Genomic DNA, 22,751 nt, shown 5'->3' with positions numbered 1-22,751 from the left:
GGCCTGCCCCACCACGGGAAGGAGGGTGGGGGGAGTGTGTGTGTGTGTGTGTGTGTGTGTGTGTGTGTGTGTGTGTGGTGGTGGTGGGGGGGTTATATTTATATGCTTGTTACCCCAGTTCAACCTAGCAAACACGGGGATATCCCCAAGCTGTTTTTATGGCTGGATGTTGATTCCAACATTAAAAGTCCATTCGGTTACAGGGTTGAGAGGATCTCTCATTAGTGCTCTTCTTTTCTATGTTAATTTCGTGGGAGTCAGTGTGGCTGAAAAAACGAAGATGAAATCTCTCACTTTTGTTTGCAAGAAATGAATACTATGTTCTCTCTCAATTTCCATGGAAAGATAAAAAACCTAGAATAAATCATAAGAACTTGTCTATGTCGGAGAGTAAAGGTGGGTTTGCCTGACTGTATCTGTGCCAGGTAACCCACTGTATGAGATTGTGGAGGTATAACTTCCAAAGGCTGGAGGGACAGAGCATAACAAATCTATTTCTCTAGCATCATTATGGTATTGTCCCAAACCTATTGCAAGGTTAATACAATTGTCCATTAGTGTGGTTAAATTTATACACAGGAGGTTAGGTGCCATGGTTACTTCTCTCCCTTCATGTCCACTATGATCTGATATCTGATTTTTTTCAGCAGGCAGTTGATCAACATCCATATGCAAGGACATGAAATACATCAAACCGGTCAAATTGTGAAAGACAATACCGTAATGATACCAAAATTCTCAATTAATCTGTTTTTCTCTCTTATTTGCTGTTAAAATCTATTATCATGAAAAATGTAGATGGGAGGGAATGGTTTGAGGCATATGTAAGCTTCTTCTCTGCATCATCTCTGTCATGTCTGCATAAGGGAGGGAGTGGCTTACAGGACACAATAAGGTCATTCCTGGACTCACAACGCCTTACCCTCTTCTCTTTGTTATATAACAAGGTCATTGTTGGACTCACAATATTCACTTCTGGTGTCTGTTCCTGTTAGGGAAATTCTTTGTTTAAAAAAAGGAAGAAAAAAAAAGACAGAGTATATTTATGTGTTGGAGCAAAGCTTTCTCTCCTCTTCTCTACTGGTGTGTCTTGTCTGTGTAATAGCCATGTCCTTGTAGTTTCATACTGTCTTTCTTGTGTGTCGGTCTGTCCTGGAAAATCTAAAGCAAAATCTTAGAGGGGCTTTTTGTAAGTTTTCTCTGCCGTCAAATGTTTCTTGCCGGGGTGGTGGTGATTGAGCTTCAGTCATCGTTGTCTTTGTAATACAAGAGCTAATAATACATCCACTGAGCAGCGCTACGTCTTCAGGGCAGATTGGAGGCTACAGTGAGTCACTGGGGCTAGCTGGTTAGCGTGCTAACTCTAGTAGAAGAAAAGACACGATAGAGACAAGAGTTAACATTGGCGTTGCTTTCCACTGCTGGAGACAGCTGTTGGTGAGTATAGAAAAGAAGTTTGATGCTGAACTCACAATGTTTCTTCTAGACTGGTAAGTAAACATTTGTTAATGCTAACGCTAACTTCATAGCAATAGAAAAACTTACAAATAGCTCCTTTAATGTTTAAGTAAGGTTGAACAACATACACTACGGGTACAAAGATAAATGGTAAACTGCCCATGGTATAAAAAAGTAAAGGTCACCAAAAACTGAAAAGAAACTAAGAAACTCCTTTCAAGGGATGAAAAAACAAGTACATCACTTCCAGGTGAAAGCTTGAAAAAGTGTGATTCTAAAGTTATTTTTCAAAAAAAATTTTAAAAAATTAAAAATCTTAGCTTTCCTGCCTTTGTGAAGGTAATTGACTTGTATTGTGCTTGACTGAGCAAGTAACTGGCCACAAGTTGGATGAAGAACTGTTAACTCATGAAGGACAATTATTTGGTTTTCAATTTTTTCTTCCTGATGCTTTTAACTCTTTAGATATTTATAACGTCCATAAAGCAGTCTGTAAATCAGGCTGTAATGTACTGGTTCTAAAATTAGCATGACTCATTCTCTGCAAAAAAATATGTTTCCAGAGAAAAAAACAACAGAAGAAACCTTATGTGGCCATTATAGTCCTTTTATCACAAAGTAGATTTTTTTTTATCATAGGCTCATTATGAAAAGGAAATAACAGTGACACATCACAAAATAAGACTTATTTCAAATGATCACCAACTGATGACTACATGGTGCCTCCGCTCCGATTGTCATGGTTATAGCCTCACGTTTTGAAATGTTGTTTAAGATAATTTGGCCTCGTTGCTTTTAAACCGGCGCCATTGGATGAAACACATTCACTGCATTATAAGTGTGTTGCTATGCTAAATAAAGGTCTCACAACTGCTGTGTGCTACTATGTTTATTTTGTTGCCCGAAAAAATCTAAAAGCTTAAAAGTGTCATTAGTGTTTTCTTTTCCCTTTTGAACTAATAGATAAGAACAAACAGAAATGCTGCTCTACATTCAAAATACCCACCGATGAATATTAAAAAAACCTCATCTGTCATAGCGAGGGCCACATTTTTGTGAGGCACAGTAGACAGCAAGTGTGACATTAAACCAGGGCACCAAGACCTGGACTTGGCATCCCGAATCAGAGGGGCCATTATCAAGCTGGCAGCCGTAGAGGTCAGGACAGGAGGTGCACATGAGTAAACCAAAGCCTCACTCCAGCATTTACTTTGGCTCTATTTAAATCAAGTATTATTTAGCTGATTGTGAGTGAACTCAGTATCTCCATATGAGTATTGTGGTAATTTATATTGATCGTATCGAGGGGGTGATCGGCAATAAAACTGATTCATTTCCCAACTCTGAGTGGAGCTAAGAGGAAGAATGAAAAAAAAAAATGAAGGAAACACTGGAAGAGGAAGAAGCCACTGAATCTGGTGTCACGCTCAGTGTTACTTCCCCTCCTGATGACATCACTGCCCTGGTACTGCATACCTTGAACTGCTCTCAAAGCAGCCACTTCCTGTCAGGCTGAAACGTGCAATCAAAACAATCACTACATCCAGCTACATGTGCTGACACGGAAAATGTTAAAACTCATATATTAGACAGATGTTTTTTATTACATTCAATTTCTGCAAAATTAAATTAATAATGTTCCTTTTTAGAATTCGGGTTTTTCCTCTTTTTTTGCCATCAAGAGCGCAAGAGAGAAATGATAGCAAGTTGCATCTGCAGATAATATAAGTGCAACAGTATGTTATCTCCAGTATTACTGCAGAATAGAGGATGTGGGATATATAGATGCGCAGATGCAAAAAAACGGCTCCACGGTCGAAGAAGGCCGACAACTACAAACAATTTCATTTTACTCATACGTCTGAATGGATAAAAATCTGTGAAACAATCATTACATGTCAAATTAAACAGAATAAAACCCCAAATGACAACGTCTTAAAAGGATTAAAATAATCATTCTGGATCGGGAGGTGAATGATGATTATTTCAGAGAGAAATGAGTACACATGTGGCTACATGTCTACTCTGACCTACCTGGCACTGCTGTGTTTCCGAGAACCTGAATGGGGAGCCACACTTGAAACTAAAGATGCCACCCTCAGACTGTACTCTACGTCTACGCCCAAAAACCTAAATGACGGTTTATATCTTGTAAAAAATACTCCCAGTAAAACAATTTTTTTATCAGTCATGGTGGGAAAACAATAACATTCCACACTTGCTCTGGAAATTGCTAACAGAAATGTATTTTAGTATTGTAGTTTTAGTCCATGCAGTGTCTGCTAGTAGAAGCTAATGTCAAGTGAAACCTAACTGCTGGTAACCTCTCCCTTCTGTGGGGTGTTTCTTTTACAAACACTATGTCAGCCAATAGCCTCACTATACAACACAGACAATAATGCTGCAATGTTTCAACACCAGTGCAAACCTAAACTGAACACTCCTGAGTGTGCTTCGGTTACGCTGTTATGCACTTTGACCTCGAAACAAACTATTAGTTCCTGTGGCAACAGAAGCGGGAAACCAGCTGTCTGACGCACAATCATAACAGCACTTCTGATTAAAGTGCGCATTTAAATTTCCACCCATGCCAGCCAGCTCCAGAGCTCCCAGTGAGCATTCATGTATGTGATAGAGAGCCCTGAATGCATGTGTGATTGTGTGATAATGCCAGGCCAGTCTGACAGGCACCGTGCATAATCGCTTTAGGGCGGGAGTTGCACAACAATGTGGGTCTGGGTAATGCCTGTGGTTTGGGGCCCTCAGCAGCAAGCGGTCCCGTAAAAGTGCTGCTCTGCTCACTCTCTGTGTGTCTGCAGTCACTGCACACACACACACACAAACACACACACACACACACACACACACACAGACATAAACTATGAGAAATTGATGGGACACCACATTTTACATGTGTGAAGAAGCACTGAGGGTTTTCACTTCTCACTTGGATGGTGAAATTATTTTAAATATGTATAGCACTTCCTCTTCTCACACTATAAAACAATACTGAGGTCTTCCTGTTAACCCCACAGGAGAATTTTCCAATTTTCTGACTGATGAGAAGTTGCGATGGCAGACAGAGCCGCAGTGTATTCCGCGAAACAAACCACCGTGCCCGGGCAAACCCACTGCCAAAACAGATGATCACATGCTCTCGTCCCACTACTACTAAACCCGCACTGAGAAAAACAAAACAGTCTGACTCATCCTAAATGACTGTTTACCTGACCATGGAGCTGGATGTCACCTCTATCTTTTCGACTCTAGCGTAAAGCAACCTGCGTGGGCACATCTCCTCTGTCCTGTTGAATGAGGCTCTACACACTGCTTGTATCTTTTTTTGTATCACTTACACTCTGTGCAGTTACTGGAGGCTACGCTGATCTGTCCTCTGGTCTACAGCCAGAAAAAAGGACTGACAAAACAAAACTCTGGCAGGAGTGGTGCAGGGTTGTGTGATGCCAGTGTCTGAGGTGGGTTGGAAACACCCGTGTACACATTTGACATGATTTGTTTGACTTCACTAAATGAAAGGGGCACTTCACAGGGATTTTCCTGGGTCCTTTCCAGTGAGATACAGACGCTGTAAGTGTAAAGTTATCAGCTGTAACACTAACAGAGGTTAAAAATATCACTTATAATACAGTGAATTCAGCGCCTCGGCTCAGGAAACATGCAGTTTTAATAGATAATGCTTTAACCAAGTATGTTTAACTTAATTCTTTACCATTTTAGTCAGTTGCGTTTTGATTTTGGTTCCAAGCTGGTAAAATAAGCACATTCATTGAGCTCTGAAACTAAAAAGCCTTTTTTTCAAAGCAAAAAGCAATGAAGAAAAACATTCAAATAATAATGAAGAATATTGTAGATAAAGAGAACATGTAATATAACTTGAGAAAACTTTCAACAGTTATATAATGGAACCACATTTTCTTTTGATGCGCTGGAATTCATCACAAATATCTACAAATCATAAAATGTATTAAGGTGCTTTACAGTTCTTTGTTCAGGAAAAACCTTGACTGAGTAAAACTTATATACATATTAAACAGGTTCTAAATGTTTTTGGGACATTTGAGTAAAAAACAAAACAAAAAAAAAACTGACAAACAGAGCAATGACCCAACAGAAAACAAACTTTTTTGGGACAGATCTACAAGATGTGAAGTCTCTTTGACAACCAGACAGACAGACAGGTAGACAGACATGATCCCCTGAGTGGTATGTGTATCACGGTGTCTGCCGTTGCCTGTTGGCTTCCTCCCACAGCATTCTGGACATGCTGTTAAAGGTTTACTGTGACATCCCAGACAGCACCAGCACATGGGATACTCGTTTGAGGTTCAAGCTGATGTGACTTCATAGCTACAGAATGGCTGTATCCATAAATAAGCACATATGTACCACACACAGATATAAACATTCAAACACCATTTGATATCCCTGCTGTACCACACTGACAGTCTGTCTGTTGAGGTTGGAGTCAGTGAATAATTTCCTAAGATGTTTTTTTTTTATAGAGGGAATATGAGACAGACAACAACACAGAGTACTGACACTGGGGCTGAGAGGAAAACAAATGTGGAGCAGAACATGATGAAAACATGAGGTTGTGAAATAATCTGCGGGGCTACTAGTTTCACACTGTTGCTCAATCAAATCAGTGTGACTGAGCATGGTTACATCACTTAGAAAATGACAATATTTTTCACTTGTCTACATCAAATTTTCATAGCTCGCTGAGCCAAAAGCACTTAAAACAAGTGGATCTACTTGTAATAGTTGATTCAGCTACACTTGTTTTGATCATTTAAGACATTAATGAACAGAAAAATTTAATGGTTCATCTCAAATGCAAGAAATTGCTAATTTCTTTGTTTTATATCATTACAAATCAAATAGTTTTTTGGTTAGAACTTTAAAGCTGGTTTTCTTAACAGTTATTGTTGCTTAACAAGAGGTTCAGCCATCATTGTCTTTATAGTAAAAGAGATTGTGATATGTCCTCTGAGCAGCACTACGTTCAGGGCAGATTGGAGGCTACAGTGAGTCGCTATTGGAAACTGACGACACAGGCCAGGGCTAGCTGGTTAGCATGCTAACTTCAGTAGAAGAAAAGATGCGATAGAGTTAAGAGTTAACATTGGCGTTTCTGCTGGAGACAGCTCTTGGCGAGTAAAAGAATGAAGTTTGATGCTGAACTTACAACATTTCATCTAGACTGGTAAATAAACAGTTGTTAATGCTAACGCTAGCCATGTAGTGATAGACAAACTTCCAAATAGCTCCTTTAAAGATGTCACCTTCAGTTTTTGGAACTTTAACTTCAACTTTTTTTTGGCATATTATAGACTCAACAATAAATAAATAAATAAAAATAAATAAATAAATAAAGACTCTGTTAATTGATATTGAAAATAATCATTATTGCAGTGCTTGTATCTACCAGAGCGTCTAACACAGAGCAGAACAAAAACTAACAGGTACTGTTCATCAATACTCACAGCTGCTTTTTAACACCCGTGATGGTGCCAGCCATGGTGATTCAGCACATCAAAGCACTAAGTGATATGAAAAGCGAAGGGGGGAAAAAGGCAGTTGTAAGGAGATACTGGATTAAAATCAGCTGAGGAGAAAAGGAAAGGCAGAATATCACGCCACAATAAAAAAGATATAAAAGCCTGTGCTGGAATGTTCCCTGTGTCGGCCTGTCTGTCTGCCTGCCATCGTGTCTGTGCATCTGCCAGCAGCAGGGCTTTAATTATGAGGCCCAGGTTATGTGCACACACACATACACACACACGCACACACACAGGAGACTAGCGTCCCACATATCTCTAACACAGTGCCTCACAGTTCCGCTGACTAACCAGTGGCACCAGACTTTGGCCTGCGGCTCCCTGATTCCAGTAAATGTCTTGTTATGCAACTCCTAACAAGTGTCACCCAGTCTGAACTTAGAGCATTCTGGGACTCTGCTGTGCCCTCCCTCTCTCTTTCTCTTTATCTCTTAATTCTCTGAAGACAGTGAGCGGTTAGCTCCTTGGCTTTTGGGAGGAGGGGGGGTCCAGTAACCCTTTAAAACACTAAGTGTGGCCTTCTTTGTACAGAGGCAGAAAATCAGGAATGGGAGAGGCAGGCAGTGCAAGCAGGAAATGGGGAGGAGGGTGAGGAGAGCTCCTCCAGCTCTTTGCCTGAGAAACACAGCTGCCCCTCATATCTTGGGGCAATGCCAAGGTTGGACTCCTCGACTGCCTCAGGGGGGTGAGAGGTGTGCATCTATGTGTGTGTGTGTTGAACCAGTAGAAACAGGAGGACTGCTGTTCTACCCAGCCCCCTGTCCTACTAATACACATTCACACCCAGAGAAACAAGCAGTTTGAGACTGGCGATAAAGTACAACCATTATTGTGCTCACTCAGGATTAGAATACCTTAATCCTTAGCTTCCGTATTTCTTTAAACCATACTCCTGGGGATCATGGGAACGACACACAGCAATTACATTACACATCTGCATCATCCCTCTCATGCAAACACAGAAGAGCAATGTGATGATACATAATTATCAATTAATTAAATTTGAAGCAGTGGGAGTCACTTTATAAAGGGTCTATTTTTAAGTTTTCTCTCCCACCGAGCGTGGTTTATTGCCGGGAGCGGGTGGTGGTGGTTGTCACTTGACAAGAGCTTCGGCCATCATTGCGTTTACGAGACAAAAGGTTATAATACGTCCTCTGAGCAGCGCTACATCTTCAGGGGGGAATGGAGGAGTGAGATGTCGACGGGCCAAGGCTAGCTGGTTAGCCTTCTAATTTCAGTAGAAGAAAAGATGTGATAGAGACAAGAATTAATATTGACGTTGCTCTTTACCACTGGACACAGGTCTTGGTGAGTTAAGGAATGAAGTTTGATGCTGAATTCACAACATGTGTTCTAGACTGGTGAGTAAACAGCTGTTGATGCTAATGCTAGCTATGTAGCCATAGCAAAACTTACATATAGCTCCTTTAATATTTAAGTAGAGTTTGACAACATACACTACTGGTACAAAGATAAATGGTTTTCTGCCCAAGGTATAAAAAAGTGAAGGTCACCAAAAACTGAGAAGACACTAGGAAACTGGTTAACTTACAGCTTTCTTATAAAATGCTTATAAAATGCCTGTCTGTACAAAGGCAGGAACAAACTGTGTCACTACGCCCTTTGATGCATTAGTGGGAACAATACCGTACAGCAGGAAGTAGTACTGTATATTGCTGTCAGAATGGGGACAACAAGGCAAGTACCAAAGGAAGACAGACTGGTTGGTCAGAGGTTCATCCGACAGCAAGAGAATGACCCAAAACATCAGAAGAAAAGAATAGACAGTACACCCCAAGGAGCTGCTTTGGGATGAACTGAAGGTGAAAGCAAAGCAATCTGCAAGTGCAACACATTCGTGGGAACTTCTGCAACAGTGTTGGGAAAAACTTTCTGAGCAATATTTGATTTCCATTGTAGAAAACACGATGCGAGTTTCGATCAAAGATTTTGTTCAAATTTAGTTCCACAACAAGATTCCATGATTCCTCATTTTTAAAATCTTCAGTTATTTATTTGTTCTCTGCTTTAATTTGAGACACACTGAGACAATGAATTATGTAAGTGTGCATAACAGCTAAAAAAAAAACTGAGGTGCTCTAAATGTATGACTGGAAGTGTATATAGCGAGACTTTGCTACACCGCTGATACCAGTGTGACACTCCCTGCTGACAACTGCTCTGTAGCAAATCAATAAGCCGGACTGCTTTATGGTGATGTTACATTAACAGTATTTTTGCACCAGTTTGATAAAGTTTGGTGAGGTTAGTTGGGTTCATGAGGTTTCAGTTTCTTGACATTTTTGAGACTGACATGCTCATGAAGTAACTGGCTACAGCTAAAGGCAAAGTAAAGCTTGGAGGTTAAGAAATTGCTTCCCATATTCCGATGAACTCCTCCTTATACGGTCAGTCCAACTCAATTGAAACACAAATTGTTTTCAATCACCTGTCAGGTCCTGGGATTCATGAAGTGATTATAAAGCCAGATCAGAGATTCCAAGACCCACAGATTCCACACACACTCATATCCTGACCTACTGCACGACCTATCTGAGTGTCTCCTCTCGGTGATACCTACAGTGTTTACTGTAGGACTAAGTGGGATTGGAGTCAATGGGTGCATTTACATGGTAATGACCCTCGTGTCACTCGCTGCACAATCTGCTCGGACCTGCGTGTTTGTCTGCTCCGGCACAGTTTGTTTTGAGATCCGTGGGAGTGTTTACCAGCATAGGCTGAGGAATTTCAGGTCAAGAGAGCGCCGTGTACAGAGAAAACCTATGACCGAATTGATCTCCAAACTGACATCAAAGAGCGCCTGAGCCATCCAGCTCCAGCGCCTGAAACCAAATATTTATCCTGTGGTGACGTACGTATAGTAGAGAAATACAAGAAAGAACAGATTTTTGGCAGGTACGCAAGGATGTGTGTGTACTGTATATATTATACTCTATTAATGCATGTGTGCAATTTGTGTGTGTGCTGCAGCCTGAAACTATTTAACATTAATAACATTTTGCAGAGTGGAACGAGCATATCAGAAATAAATAACCAGCTCTGCAGAAAGGTTTGGTGATACATAATTTGTGCCATCTGTTCATCTTCCTGTTGGATAGCGCCCTGTGCCAGGGCCAGTGTCCAGTCCACTTGGAGAGCTTCTCCAAGCTGGTCCCACCTGGCACAACTGTCCTCAAAATTCACACTGTCGCAGACGGCCTGAGAAGTGTGGAGGCTGTCATGACTCAGATCAGACACGACCGAATGTGGAGGATCAGCAGCGCTGTGAAACAAGCTCAGCCTTAAACAATTACAGAGCAGACATTAATCATATATTAATGAAATCTTCATGTGCTTCAGCCAGTTCACTTCAGGAGAACCCAGACTGCTCAGGGAGATCGGTAAGGCGGAGAAATGATCCTCGGTAACTTAGGAAAGATCGAACCAAAAGTAAAATACAACTGATTCAAGTCTTTCAAGATGTCACTGGTGAAGAGAAACAAAACATTTGTGTTGTGACTTCTGTCATTGAGATCTGTGTCTCATAGCACAAAAGAAACCACCACAAACCTTCGCCTTCGTATGACTTAACAGTCAACCAGCGAGTCAACCCAATACCTCTCCAAACCCCACAGCATATTCTCATTCCGAGCATTGTTTCATTTTCTCTTGAAGGCTCACTGGGTAAGAATGGGAGGTTATTTAGTCTGAGTGCTTTTGTTTGAATGTCTAGAGTCATTTTGCAAAGCTGGTGTCTCTGGAATAAAGTCTGCCACAAAATTTACATATTTTTATGTTTCCAATCAGTCATGTCACCTCAGTCGAGACAGAATATAACAATGCAGTCCAAGATGAAAAGCTATTCTACTATACTATATAAATAAACCTGATTTGTTGCTGAACAAATATTTTGTCAAATTCATAAACTCAATGACTTAAATACTGATTGATTAATTACTGTCTGAAAATATCTTTTTACTTCAAAGGGCCATTGAAGAAGAAACAGCACAAGAGAAAACACATGGCTGGACAGAGAATTAACATTTTACATTGTCATGTTTACCACAGAGGCATTCTCTCCTCGGCTCATAAGTAAGCTCGCTCTGAGGAGACAATGTGTGATAGCCCCCCTGTGTGTAACCGAGGGGAGCTCTATGAATAACTCCCCTCGCAGCAGTGAATGGCACTTTTCTTTCCCACAGTATTACTCAGCCTACACCCCCAACATGGCAGGATAAGCAGCGAGCCCAGGCGATGGCTGAGCGCCCCTCTCCAAGCCGCCAATCACACAAAAACTGTTAAACGGACGCAGCGACAGCGAGAAGCTCCACTGTTTATTTAGGTGTGTTGCTGAAGACACAAAGACACGTTCACGTCTTTTGTCACTGTGACTCTGCTGCATGCTTTTCAAGATGTAAATGATCTACTAATGTACTTAATGATGCTGGAGACAATTAACTCACAGTGATTTGTCTTCACTACACTCTGCTACATAATAACTTCCTAATTACACTGTAACCAGTGAGTGTCACTGAGAAAGTGTTGACCTCAGCTGTTTCATGGTCTTCCGGGGGCTGGTATGACTGCTGACAATCATGTTGCCAAATGAAAAGTCTATGTAAAACTGATAATATAAAGGATTTTCCCACCTTTAAAGTCAACATCAGTTCAGATTTTTTTTTTTGTCTGTTGATTCACCACAACCTAAGACTCTACATGACTAACAATCTGTAGGTGTGTGTGTTCTCAGGTGTCACCGTACCACACACTGCTGCCTGTCTTTACTCCAATCTGTGTTAGCTTCCACAAACTTGTTAATAATTATCCCGGGGTCCTCATAGGTGTATTCAGTTTTTATTTCCCACACTAATTTGTCTCTCTTTGTTTTGTTTTATGAATTAACCAGAAGTATTTCGGATGATTCCCTGCTCATTGGCAAACAACATCTTTGCTCTATTCAGGCAAAAATGTTGTTAACAGAATGCAAATTCTATCATATAAAAGAGGGACACACACACTGTACACTCAAGAAGCACACTTGAAGATAAAATCACCTTACCTACAGATCATAACAAAGACACAGAGCAGCATAGATGCTGAACCTTTTAATGCGTATGATGAATGAATGAAGGGATGTTGCTTTTTTCAGATGGCCAAAGCTGCTTGGACAATATCACCACCCTAGCAACACATCTGCCCAGCACCTGCTTTGTTTACACTGAAGGGGTTTTTCCACTCTCATATAATTTGACCGAGAGGACTACGTTTGACAGCTCAACACGAGTTTTGTGCTTTTTGTAAACACTGAGCTCAAATGAATGAATATGGAGCAGGGCGTTGCTGAAAGCTGCATTAGTTCTCAGTCAACCTTTTAAAAAAAAAAGAAAAGAAGGCAAAATATAAAAAATGTCTGTCTGTGTGATTCTGCGAGAACTAAAACAAGAAATTCTCACTGCCATTTGTGACTGACATGAGTGTGTCATCTCTCAGCACATGACTCAAACATGGGAGCCTGTTCTGACAAGGGGGAGACAACAACACAAACACCCCGCAACTGCTTTACATTTCATCAGCAAGCCAGACAGCATATAACAGAGGGAAGCCATAATAAATCTCTCACTGTGTGACTGCAGGCTCAATATGATTTCCCACTGAGAGGAGACTGTCATCAATTTATTGTCAGACACCACTGAAACTACGTGTCTCCGAAAGGAGGTTTACGCCCTACAATAGTGTTCAGTGGGAGGGCCTGTCACACCACATCAGAAATTTTAAGTCCCCTCTTGTGTAATTCTTTGGACAGTTTCCAGGACACATGAATGCTTCTGGTATCTCCTCACGACACAGACGTCCAAACACAGCTTCAGTGTGGGCACACTCTAATATGGAAAAGTGTGAATTTGCCTTAAAATCTACCATTCATTTATTTAATAACTGAGAGAAGAGAGCTGTCTCAATCATACTTTCAGCATTTGGGACATTCAGGGACGCAAGAAGGCAAAGAGAAAAAAACCCTGTTGAGTCAGCAGACTCATATAAATCACATACTGCAGGGAGAAGTCAGATGACTGTCTAAGGTCATGGTTGCAATTGGTCAGTTTACTGAATTGGCATGAACTTGATGGATGACAATGAAGGGAAACATAGTTTCACAAGACCATGAGCAAATGATAGAAGAACTCACCAGTCACTTAACTCATCATGCATACTTCTTTTTTTCAGTGACCAGAGTAAGGTGTGCAAAGTGCAAATATTAGCTGAAGTCTGTGCAGGAGATGTAACAGTATTACCAAAGATGGATGATGAAAGATACAGCATATAATAAAAAAATAAAAAAATAAACAACACTGACCAAATAGCATTATATAGTCACAATAAAAATGACTATTCAACACCGCAGACAAGCCAGAAAGCCCTGGAGAGGTATTACAGTGATACCACAGGAGATAAAAAAATATATATCATAAAGCACAATGAAGTCCCTGTGAACACACTGTTAAGTACCACAGACACACCAAAACTCCCCACTGGAAAACTTTGTTCAAGAACTGGCCTGGCACAGATTCTATCAGGCATAGGCAGCAGCCATTCATGCTGTGAACTGCCACCACAAACACACTGCATCTCCTAGGATAAAAGTAACAAAAGAGAAAAAACAACAAAAACAAACATACCTTCCAGCCTGCAGAGCTGTTGCTGTCTCCTTTGTCCTTGAAATATGGCACACTCTTCACCATCCAGTCATAAATCTGAGACAGAGTTAGTCGGTTCTCAGGAGAACTTTCGATAGCTTTGGTTATGAGGTCTGCATATGACATATTCCCCCATGCGTTTCGCCGGGAGGAGCTGCTCTTCCTCTGGGCAGCGGCGGCAGCTGCGGCCGCGGCCGCCGAGGACGAGGAGCCGACCGGGGAGGAGAGCAGAGGCACCTGCTGCTGCTGCTGCTGCTGCTGCTGCTGCTGCTGCTGCTGATGCGGGAGTTGCGGGTTCGGGTGCTGCTGCTGCTGCTGATGCTGCTGCTGATGTTGCTGCTGATGTTGTTGCTGATGTTGCTGCTGTTGCTGCTGCTGCTGTGGAGGTTGCTGGTGGACGCAGTTCTCCTGACACTGAAAATCAGAGCACAGGATGACAGGTTTCTGCTCCGGGAAGTCCTCGGACTCCTCCAGCAGGCTCAGGTTGTTGATGAACTCGGCGTTGCTGGCGGGCTCCTGCTTCACAGACGGCACCGGCGATGACGTGTTGGAGTCGCCCGGGTTGATGAACTCCGGTCGGGGCAAGGGCCAAGTGCAGGAGCGGGGCCGCGGCAGGGGCTCAAAATCCGGGTCGATTTCCACCAGGTGTGGCTGCTGGGCCGCTTCCGCCATGGTCGAGAGGTGACGGAGCCAAGTGTTACAATGTCATGTAAAAGCGGCAAAATCTGTCGCCCCTCAAAAGTTGTAGCTTCGCCTGTGAAATGTGAGCAAACAGGAGATAAATCTGTCCGGGAAAACAGTGCTCCGCCTGGGCGCAAACTCTACACTGACAGTTACATCCCAAGCCGGTAAAAATCTGAGTCAACAGTGATAAAAATTATATTTCTGAAAAGGCCTTTCACGTGAAAAAAGTTGTGTAAGTGGCCACAGAGCGCTGAGCCGCTGGTTTGTTGTTGTTATCCAGTCGTAGTGATGTTGAGACTGCGCCCCGTACAGCCTGTTGACTCTCTGTGTTGTACAGCATGTGAGGACTTACTGGAAGTATCATTTAGCGGCTGACACCGCCCACATTTGATTGACACATGAAGAGCTCCAATGAAAGAGTTAGATGAAAAAAAAATTCCTTGTTTTCATTCTTTCGCCTGGCAAATATGTGGAGCAAAAAAAGAAAAAAAAAAAATTTTTTTCTGTCAGCTGTGTTTCTCTCTCTTAGAAAATGTCTTATTAATGTTCAATATAGTATATTATTTTACACATGACGTCAGTGTGGCCTATTAGCCTACATTTTCCTTTATATTTCTAACAGTGATGTTTGTGTTTTAATGTATCTTTGTCATCACCTTCACATTTAATTAGAAATATTCTTCTTTTTCTCTTTTATTCATTCATCTGCTGGATAATATTCAATGGAGATGATAACAACTTGTATTTTTTCATGCGCTGCTACCTGAAAGTTAGACCCCATATAGGCCTACTACTCTTTCTGCGACAGTTTCTAAATTAATTTTCCACCCAAACAAATATTAACACTCTCTAATCATAGTGAAGAATAAGTTAAAGTAGCCTACAGAGTTTACAAAGTTCACAAACGAATACTTAATAAAAAAAAAAATCTCAAAAACTATAGGGTTAAGATAGAAATACATAGACCTTTAAAATATTGATAATAGCCTACTGTATATAATGATGGATTTGAGAATTTTAAGAAAAGAAAAGAAAGATTAAAAAAATATTTTGATTCAAAGAAAGAGTGGCTCTTCAGTGGTACGTTAATGAACCAAACCAGTTTCTGTGTTCACTTTGTAGGAGCTGGTCCTTGGTGATTTGTTGGACCAGAGGTGTTTCAGTGTCCTCAGCTAACTATGGAGTACGCTGTCACCCTGTGGCCAGTGTTAGGTATTACAGCCAGACACAGCCGGCATCGGATCTCTTCCGCATTTAACAGCTCCCCAGCCCATGCAGCCAGCATGACAAAGACTAACGAAACACTGAAACACATGACATATATTTTCCATCACCGGCGTGTTTTTTTTTTTAAATTGTGTTTACTTATCATCAACTCTGAGCTGTCACATAAAAAGATGATTTATGTAGTAGGCCTACCTTTAATTCCAACCAGACACCTATGTCAAGTCAGTGTGAGTTAAAATAGAGCATGTACAGTGCTTAGTTGTTTCAAAATAAAGCTAACTGTTAAATGTGTTTTAATTGAAAGCAAAGATAGATGATGAAATCGAAGATGAAATAATAATACAGATCATTTTTTCAGCCGTGTCAACAGTCACAAAATGATATGTAACAGTATATATTAAAGACAGGGCCTCTTTACAGTTTGTCGATGTAACGGCCTAATTTTTCCCCTAATTATCACCCTTTTTTTTTTTGAATTTAAGACCAACTGTTTCCTGTATCACTGTGACTTCCTCTGCATATTTTGATGGAACTGCTAACGCACTTGGTGCGCATGGTGGGAGACACTTGTAACCACCCAGCATTTCATAAGACGTTGCTTGGAAAACGGAAGTAGAGTGACGCATTAAACTCCTGTCGCGGAATTAAAAGCTGAAATCTGTTCCTGAAAATCTGTTCCTGAGTTTCATTCTGCGAATTGAGATGCTCACGTGGAAACTTATTACCTGGAAAGGTGTTGACTAGTTGTCAAGGCCACGGTCATCTAGTGCCCACATAGAGCGACGTGCTGTGTTGGAGTATGTATGTGAAGGAAGTAAACAGGTGAAGATCAGCTGCTGCAGACTGAGGAGAGCACAGGTGAGCATCAAATATTTATTGTCCTTTATTGTCCTTTATGTTATAATAATATAATCTGCCAACACTAAATAAAACTGCTCCTACAGTATTTTATACCTTTGCAGATCATTAGTAAGTTTACTTTCACTTTTGTGATTGCATTTGTATTTGTGTGTGAAGAGATGATGGTTGTTGAATAGCCTCAACTGTTGATATTTTCAGGCTGGCAGCATCTTCTGAAACATCATGGCTCCACACCCTGTAATCCAGGCCATCATTGACTTCACAGCGGGAGCAATAGGTGGGTTTTGTCTGTACACAGCTGATCATATGGTAAAATGGTAAATGGGCTATACACATTCATACACACATTCACACACTGATGGCAAAGCATCAGGAGCAGTTAAAGGTTCAGAGTCTTGCTCAAGGAAACTTTGACACTCCTCTCTGGAGGACCCGGTGATGATCAGAGCATGGACCCTCACTAACTTCAAACCCCATGATAAATCAAGTTATTCAACATGATTTTACAATAGAATTTAAGTTAACATATAGTGAGTGTACATACTATTTGTTTTATTCCTGAATTCCCACCGTTTCTCTATTTATTGCAGAGAGAGGCTTTATACATTAATTTTATTTTATAAAAAAAAGACTTAATTGCCATATGTCTGATTCTTCTGTAATTTATAACTATTGTTAGTCTAGTGCTGAAACAGCATTTAGTGTACTTAACACTCTGAAACACTCACAAGTGTGAGAGAAGCAGTGAGGTCAGCCACAGGCCACGAGCAACATTAGTAACCAAATATTAGTTTGTGTAGTTTACAGTTAGTGTATGTATTCACCAAGTCATATCCATATCCATCATATAAGATCCTGTGAGAGCATGATAATAAAAGTACTTCTGCTCTGATAAGTTGCACCTCTGTGAATGAACCTTCCATCTCTTGTCATCTTTCCTCAGGCGGTACGGCTTGTGTGCTGAGCGGTCAGCCGTTTGACACCACGAAGGTGAAGATGCAGACGTTCCCCACCATGTACCGCGGCTTCATCCACTGCTTCACTTCGACCTTCAGACAGATGGGGCTCCGTGGTCTCTACAAAGGCACGACCCCGGCCCTTATAGCCAACATCAGTGAGAACGCCGTGCTCTTCTTGAGTTACGGCCTCTGCCAGGACGCAGTCCGCCTCATGACCAGGATGGATAAAGGGACAGAACTCAGGTTTGACGCTGACATTTATTTGTGTTTCCACCATAAGCTCCATAACTGGCTGTCGTGATGAACAACATGTCAAACTGTCGGTATATGATATCATCGATGATGATGCTATTTTTTTCCTCCACATTTTCTTCCATCTCCTGCCATCAAGGTGTTTCTGCCTCCTCTGTCCACTCCCTGTGCAGTAAAGCTTTTCACCATACTCTATTGTGCAATGCAGTATCATAATGGAGTCTGGTCACACAGTTTTTTGTCATTCCTAATTAAATATCACTTTGACACTTTGAGGACTGAATGATTAATTAAATCAAAATATTATGTATATACTGATAATAAGAATTAAACTGCTAACAATACTAATCCCTAGTTGCACCCTAAAGTAAAAGTCAGACACTATTCAAACAAAAAAAAAAAAACTCTGGTCGAATATATAGAATATATTGCTAATGTTCATTGTACACTATACGCATTGCTGCTTCTAGCGTGAATCCAAACAAATGAAATTAATTGCAGAGGAGGGGGCGATGCATTTTTTTTTTTTGCGTGCTTCCTCTCAGACGTCATACAGACCCCACAACCATATTACTATTTTAAACAACTCAGAGCTTTTCTCATCTCAGTTTTAGTGGCTGGACAGAGGAGTACACCGTTGAGAAAGATTTGAGTGAATAAATCACATAGCCTCGTAGTCAGGAAACAAATAGTCTTCATCAGTGTTAAATATAGACATAAGCATTAAAGTAAAATAAACAGTACAAGACATTTTTAGATATTTAATTTGAAACCCAGAATCATCAGTAGAATCTCAGAGCATAAGGTGTCGATATAAACCAGTGAGGTCAACAAAAAATGGACATTTTAAAACGATTGCTTGTGGAATCTATGTATCAAAATTATCCATACTGTAAACCACTATAACCAGTTTAATCTTTGACATTGCTGTGTCCAAGAAAAAGATCATAGAATGTGATGAGGGGAACATTTTTATTGTAATTGGATTTAAAGTTATTTGATGGGAATGCCTCTTAATGTTAGAAACACTTTATTCTGAGAAATATCATGAGGAAGTGACTCTGTCTACTGAAGAGCTCTTTGGGATAGAAACAATTCCATCAGCTCAGGAGCAGGAAATGTGACTGTGCTCTCAGAAAATCATCTTGGGTACATTCATAGGATGCTTTTCCATTTAGTGCACTTAATTTTCAAAGACTTTTGTGCGTCATCAGAATACACCAGAGCAAATGAATTCTATTTTAAGGTCATGATGGGAAAGAATTTATGTTTCTGTGTAAAATCTTAAAATATGTGGTCTTCCTGTAAGCATGCTAAAAACTTTTTACCGTTTATTTTTCTTATTGCACTCCTTTCCATTGCTCATCAGTGACATACAGAAAGCATCAGCAGGGTCTTTAGCCTCCATCTTCTCTGCCATGGCCTTATGCCCCACCGAGCTGGTGAAGTGTCGCCTGCAGGCCATGCACGAAATGGAAGCAACTGGCAAGATTGCGAGCGGGCAGAGGAGGTCAGTGTGAGCAAAAGGAGACAGTGGAGTGAGCAGCACATGTTTACTTTTGTCTGATGCACTTTTGACTGTGTTGTGTTTTTGTGGTGTGACCTCAGCACAGTGTGGACAGTAGTGAAGACGGTCTTGAAGACGAATGGTCCCCTGGGTTTCTACCAAGGACTGACGTCCACCATCGTAAGGGAGGTGCCAGGTTACTTCTGCTTCTTTGGGGCCTATGAACTGTGTCGTTCTACATTTGCGCAGTACATGGGCACAGACAAGGAGGGTATAGGTATGGTTATTTTTAACATTATTGAGCCATAGGCATTTTCAGACATTGATGTGCAGATTTTTTTGTGATCTGCTCCCTCAGAATAATGCTGGTCTTTGCAGGTATTCTTCCACTCATGTTCAGCGGTGGTTTTGGGGGAGCTTGTCTTTGGTTGACAGTCTATCCCATAGACTGCGTGAAGTCCAGGATCCAGGTCTACTCCTTAGCTGGGAGGCAAGAGGGCTTCATGAAAACCGTCACGAGTATCATCCGCACTGAAGGTAAGATCTGATTGTTAATTCTAAAACTGAAATACACCTAAATGGATATGGATCATTGGCTTCTCAGATGCCTCTGAAGTTTTTCTACATCCAGACCATGTTTGCAACAGCAGGGGAGCACAACCGACTGGTTTATATCACATGACCATATAATCATAGTTTGAAGGGCAGCAACCATATAATTTGGCTCTTTACAACCTTGGCTCGGTGGAGGACTGTGCTGACTCAAACACACACTTAGTGTCTAGACGTGACTTTCCCATTCTGTTTATAACAAGTTCAGACGCTCAGAAATAACCACTGCAGAGCCACACTTCTCACCTTAATGCATGTTCATTCAAAAGAGGATTCTCCAACAGTATTTGTTTTGTTTTGCATGTTTTCTGAGCTTCTCTTATATACAGTATCTGAAAGAAAAGAATCTTTGTGGTCTTACAGCCACCATGTTTGTTATACATTATTCAGCTTCCTTTCTGTACTGACAGAGTACACCTATCGTTTCTGGTGTTGGCATGTTATTTTTGACACAGAGAGAAGATGGGAGGGACAGATATCTGAAAGTATAGTTTGTGGTTATACTGTCTCCTGCTGCCAGTCAGTGTTTATAATGAGCCAGAATTATTCAAATTATTAAAAAAGAGAAAAAGGAACATGAAGCGGCCGTGAAGGAGACAATAAGGATAACGAACAATAAAAGGATCAGTTAAAGACAAGGAGATAGATGCAGCTGAATTGTTATTGAAGGTATGTCTATAGCTGAGGTGCTTAGAGCACAATGATGGTACTTATGGGCAAACTAGGTGTCAACAAAACACCTCAACAGATCAGCCACTAAAGCGATATTTTTATTCCACTGTTCTGTGAGAATGGCAGACACTGTTGTGTATGGAAATCTAGAGTCTGCCCTGTTTTGCACATGTAGTTGAATGTACAGTAACTGTACATCTCATCTCTGTCTGCATGCTTCATGTACAGTGACAGCCACACACTGCACCGTCTGCGCCATCTGCTGGTGTAATGGGGGAAAATCCTACAGTAAAGGACAGATTTTATGACTTTGAAAAGCCAAAGTTTCACACTGCTAATCTTTGCTGGCATGACAAATGCAGGGGCCCATGACTCAGCCTGGGAAGGTGGTAAACATATAATGCAGACTTGAATAAAAAAAGCTGTAAAACTAGCCCTGAATGAGTTAATAGAGGAGCAGGAGGTTTGAAACTTTGCAGAGGTGTAAATGCAGCACTGCTTGTGTGACTTTGCCTCAGAGAGTGAGGATGCCTCTCGCTGCTCATTGGCCCAAACTGGGGGCCTGACTCATCTGTAGGGAATGACCTGTGTGACTCTCTCTTGTCCCTCAGGGTTCACTGCTCTGTACTCTGGCCTGACTCCTACCATGATACGCACCTTCCCTGCCAACGGAGCCCTCTTCCTGGCTTATGAGTTCAGTCGCAAGTCTATGATGGAGGCAGTTGGTGCCTGACGTGGAGGATCTCTCCACTTAAGGCAAGTATTCTGCTGAAACAATGGCTTGTCCTCCAGTCCGTTGTCCTTTAAAATGATAGAGGTAAAAAAAAAAAGAAAAACTAGTTTTTTTATGTGTATCTGTATTCAGATATCTTGTGAGCAACATGAACACTGTGTGTCCCTACTGTGCTGGCCATAGTCGTTTTAAATAAAGTTTTAATCTTTACATTCATAAGTCTCAGCTTAATGCTTGTGTGCAGTATATGTGTGAACATGTTGCAGCATGACGGATGGTTGTACCTCACATCGCATTTTTCAGTTAACGTTCACAAAAGCTTTGCCAGTCAAATCAGAGCAAAAACTAAAACCAGTTCAACCTGTCCTCCAAGCTGTTTAAGCCACACCAACAATTACATGTTATACTGTTCCCCTGATGGAATATCCGTCTTTTTTTTCTGCAGCTGTAAAAACAAGCAATATTTTTTCTTCTTTTTCTTTTCTTCTTTTCTTTAGTCTCTCTTAGCCAAAGCCAATTCTGAGTTACCTATCCTGACCACAAGGGGTCCACGTTCACACTATACACCACTGAACACTGTACTGCAGCAGGAAACAGCACATGCATATAAAATGTAAAAAGGGAATTGGTATTTTATTTTTTCACAAGAACATAAATTACATGTTTAAGATTGTAGATTCAAGTTTGGAATTAGTTTTTTTTAATCAACTTTCTTTAATTCTCAAACCCAGTCCATTTCAAAACACTATAAAATCAGTGTTTGAATTTGAGTTAATAATGATTTATTGATTCAGTAAGTCTGAAAGGGATTCTCAAAAAATCCGAATGAAGCGACGACTGGAATTGTAAATGTAGTTAGAGTCCTGTTCCTGAAGCATTGAATCTTTAAAAGAAAACCTGGGGGAAATAAATCTATCTTGGTCTTTTAAATTATGCGAATAATCACAAATTGCAACTGCGGGGAATTGTGATTTATATCACAAAACAACCTTACCACAGCCTCAGCACAAATCAAAAGTACACAGATTTTTTTTTATTGCTTTAGACACAGTTGCATCTCAAACTCCTCAATTTCTATGAAAGTGTTCAAGGCGGCAAAGTGAGCCTGCTGTGGGTAGCGTTTTGTGTAGCATCCCAAGTGCAGCCGGGATTCATGTGCCAATCATGTCGCGAGCTGGCTGTCATGTGACCAAGTCACCATGTGACTGTCCATTAAAGGGACCTCACTGAAAAATGATGGTAATGAGCTGCTCACATGACGGTTCATATGACTGTGTAGCTCACTCACACTGAGTGTTGTACAGCTTCACATCAGAGAAGTGACCTCTACTGTGTATTGAGGCTGTGTTACATGACTAATTAATGTTTGGGTTCATATTGCTGTCTGTTACTCAACAGTCAATACACAGAAAATTCATTCATGTCATTTGATCTCCCTTTGTGTATTGTCCCAGCTCCTGTATTTGTTAAATTTCATTTTTTTTGATTCCATACAATATCTTTCACCTT

The 22,751-nt window shown here is 40.9% G+C and overlaps 2 protein-coding genes across 2 annotated transcripts in view; one reads left to right on the top strand and one right to left on the bottom strand.

Annotated features, from left to right (window-relative positions):
- The window catches only part of foxo1a (forkhead box O1 a), a 28,136-nt gene extending 13,366 nt beyond the window's left edge, over positions 1–14,770 (bottom strand). The window contains 1 exon segment of the mRNA XM_023405890.2: positions 13,718–14,770. Within this exon segment, the coding sequence (XP_023261658.1) occupies positions 13,718–14,407 (690 nt within the window). The 5' untranslated portion in view covers positions 14,408–14,770.
- Positions 14,771–16,214: 1,444 nt separating this feature from the next.
- Positions 16,215–21,461, top strand: slc25a15a (solute carrier family 25 member 15a). Its single transcript, XM_023405891.2, has 7 exons — positions 16,215–16,504; positions 16,706–16,784; positions 17,451–17,709; positions 19,088–19,228; positions 19,327–19,502; positions 19,604–19,762; positions 21,121–21,461. Exons 2-7 carry the CDS (start codon positions 16,730–16,732, stop codon positions 21,240–21,242), a joined length of 912 nt encoding a protein of 303 aa, XP_023261659.1. The 5' UTR covers positions 16,215–16,504; positions 16,706–16,729; the 3' UTR covers positions 21,243–21,461.
- The last annotated feature ends 1,290 nt before the right edge of the window (positions 21,462–22,751 follow it).

Source organism: Seriola lalandi, unplaced genomic scaffold, assembly GCF_002814215.2.
Source record: "Seriola lalandi dorsalis isolate HSWRI2012SDOR001 ecotype SW California unplaced genomic scaffold, Sedor1 jcf7180002054288, whole genome shotgun sequence".
Lineage (NCBI taxonomy): Eukaryota > Metazoa > Chordata > Actinopteri > Carangiformes > Carangidae > Seriola > Seriola lalandi.
Note: the sequence above shows the minus strand (reverse complement) of the source record. Positions and strands in the feature narration are given on the sequence as shown.